Source organism: Chaetura pelagica, unplaced genomic scaffold (assembly GCF_000747805.2).
Source record: "Chaetura pelagica isolate M959 unplaced genomic scaffold, ChaPel_1.0 scaffold737, whole genome shotgun sequence".
Lineage (NCBI taxonomy): Eukaryota > Metazoa > Chordata > Aves > Apodiformes > Apodidae > Chaetura > Chaetura pelagica.
Genome location: NW_009953813.1, coordinates 1,552,993 through 1,553,627, shown reverse-complemented (window position 1 = coordinate 1,553,627; position 635 = coordinate 1,552,993). Strand labels below are relative to the sequence as shown.

The window sequence follows — 635 nt, the reverse complement described above, 5'->3', positions numbered from 1 at the left end:
TGTTTCCTTCCCCCTTTTCCCCCCCTTCCCCTCCCTCCATCCCCCCTTTCCTCCTCCTCTTTTTTAGAAGCAGGAATCGGAGATGGATGTCTCTCTTTGCCCTACCAAGTGCACTTTCTGGAGGGTATTTTTGCTCTGGAGCATTTGGGGAGACTATCTGCTTTCGGTGCTGGCTTGCCCTGCTAATTGTCTTTGCAGCAAGACAGACATCAACTGCAAGAAGCCGGATGATGGGAACCTCTTCCCTCTCTTGGAAGGGCAGGATTCAGGCAGCAGCAATGGCAACACGAGCATCAATATCACGGACATCTCAAGGAACATCACTTCCATGTAAGTGGGGTCCCCCCGGGCTCTCCCGGCGGGGTGCGGGCTGGGCTGCCTGTGCAGGGCTCAGGTGCCCTCGGCATTGCGCTGCCTGGCACAGCTCAGCCCTGCTTCCCGTGCAGAGCACGCAGATCAGGCTTTCTCCCTTACCCTAGCACCAACAAAAATCATTTTAAAAAGAGCCCAGCAACAGTTTGGCCAAGGCTTGAGAGGAATAAAGTGAAAGAGATCTGATTCCTTCGCAGGAGAGGGAGCAGCAGGCAAAGATGCTAAAGCTGCTGCTTCCTTTAACTGTTTGCTTCTGCAAGGGG

General features: G+C 54.0%; 1 protein-coding gene across 1 annotated transcript in view; it reads left to right on the top strand.

The window, feature by feature from the left end:
* The first annotated feature begins 82 nt into the window (after positions 1-82).
* The window catches only part of NTRK3 (neurotrophic tyrosine kinase, receptor, type 3), a 213,549-nt gene continuing 212,996 nt past the window's right edge, over positions 83-635 (top strand). Inside the window, 1 exon segment of the mRNA XM_010001306.1 lies at positions 83-330. Within this exon segment, the coding sequence (XP_009999608.1) occupies positions 83-330 (248 nt within the window).